The sequence below is a fragment of the Austrofundulus limnaeus genome, unplaced genomic scaffold (genome assembly GCF_001266775.1).
Source record: "Austrofundulus limnaeus strain Quisiro unplaced genomic scaffold, Austrofundulus_limnaeus-1.0 Scaffold66, whole genome shotgun sequence".
In the NCBI taxonomy this organism is placed as follows: domain Eukaryota; kingdom Metazoa; phylum Chordata; class Actinopteri; order Cyprinodontiformes; family Rivulidae; genus Austrofundulus; species Austrofundulus limnaeus.
Window position 1 is genome coordinate 564,978 of NW_013952468.1, and position 1,622 is coordinate 566,599.

At 44.4% G+C, this 1,622-nt stretch overlaps 1 protein-coding gene across 1 annotated transcript in view; it reads left to right on the forward strand.

Moving 5' to 3' along the window:
* Positions 1 to 84: 84 nt before the first annotated feature.
* pdcd11 (programmed cell death 11) overlaps positions 85 to 1,622 on the forward strand; it is a gene marked incomplete at its 5' end in the record, with an annotated part of 15,217 nt that continues 13,679 nt past the window's right edge. Inside the window, 7 exon segments of the mRNA XM_014010217.1 lie at positions 85 to 140; positions 222 to 389; positions 480 to 641; positions 715 to 835; positions 1,047 to 1,222; positions 1,303 to 1,410; positions 1,550 to 1,587. Coding sequence (XP_013865671.1) covers positions 85 to 140; positions 222 to 389; positions 480 to 641; positions 715 to 835; positions 1,047 to 1,222; positions 1,303 to 1,410; positions 1,550 to 1,587 — 829 coding nt within the window.

Genomic DNA, 1,622 nt, shown 5'->3' on the forward strand with positions numbered 1-1,622 from the left:
GTCTCATGTACAAACAGAAACTAAGAAAAGGAAAGAAGCAACAAGGCTGACGGCAAAAAATTCAAGAAGCAGAAGAGACGATAGAAGACAGCCTGACTCTCAACACCACAGCCAGATCTGTAGAAATTCTTCATTTGAGGGTAAATAAATTACTACTAAACAAGCTGTTTATTTGATCTTTTTTAGATGTTTAAGCTGAGTTTTTTCACTTTTCCCCCCAGAATGTGAAGGAGGGGATGCTGTTCCTGGGCTGTGTGAAGGAGGTGACGGACTTTGAAGTGACTGTTAGTTTACCTTGTGGCCTGCAAGGTTTCCTGAGCATCAAGAATATCTGTGACTCGTACACCAAGCTGCTCAGTAAGCAGCTGGATTCTGAGATGGACACAGAGGTCAGCCTGCTCCCCGGTGACTAGGAAAGCGCTGCAGATYGTAATTCTTCTWTRCGACTGAGAATATATATTTTTTCTTTTACGTCACAGGAGATCTGCTCTCTTCTGCACCTCTTCTACCCKGGCATGCTGCTCAGATGTGTGATCGCCAAGCTGGATGTAACAAAAGGAGGATCGCTCAGCATCCAGCTGTCCATCAATCCAAAGCTGCTCAACAAGAATCTCACACCGAGCTCTGTAAAAGCTGGAATGGTGAGCAATGAAATYGGTCAATTTATTWAAAAAAATAAACACGATATGAGTTTTAAATTCCTTGTGATTTTAGGTTTTGAGTGGATGTGTGGAGAGTGTAGAAGAGCATGGCTGCATTGTTGACATCGGCATCAGTGGAACCAAAGCCTTCCTGCCCGAACAAGCCATGAAATTCAAGCAAAATAAAACTCGAGGTACAARAACATTAATCACACTCAGCTAGTTGAACGCTTAATGTCGTCAGAGTTAGACTTTGTTTTATATAATAGTTGTACTTTATTAATCCCAGCCTTTATTGCAGCAAAACCCAACACATCCAGAAAATGCCAATCATTATTTTTAATTTGTTCTGTTCTCCTGCCCTCTGTGGTGGTGGGTAACAAACATTTGTGTTGCGTTGTCCAGAGCTTAAAGTGGGTCAGTATTTGACGGTTCAAGTAGAAGAAGTTAAGAGCAGCGGCCGCGTGGTGCGCCTCTTGGCAAACCCCTCCGCCGTGACCCAGGGCTGTGCCGACGCCAAGCAGGGCTGGAACCTCACCAACCTTCTGCCGGGCCTGCTGGTCAGAGCCACCATCAAAAAGGTGGAGACGGTTTTTCGTTCCGATTCACACGAGGCATCGTTTTTATCGCTTCTGTTATTAATCWGTTTTGGGCGTTGCAGGTGACCAAACACGGTCTGATCCTGGACTTCCTGTCCTCCTTCACTGGCCAGGTGGATTGTCTCCACATGGAGCCTGGAAAGGTGTTCATGTACACTGAGGGACGCCAGGTAAYGAAGACTCTGCATGTCCAACACTGTTGGCGACATCTCTAATAATTTTAATAGAATAAAAAATGTAAAAAGTTAAAAAAATTAAAATTAATTTTAAAAAAAACATGAAAAGAATCTGATACGTTTGTAAATGCAGGTGCAAGCGTGCGTGCTGTACCTGGAGCCCTCCAGCCGCCAGGTGGATTGTCTCCACATGGAGCCTGGAAAGG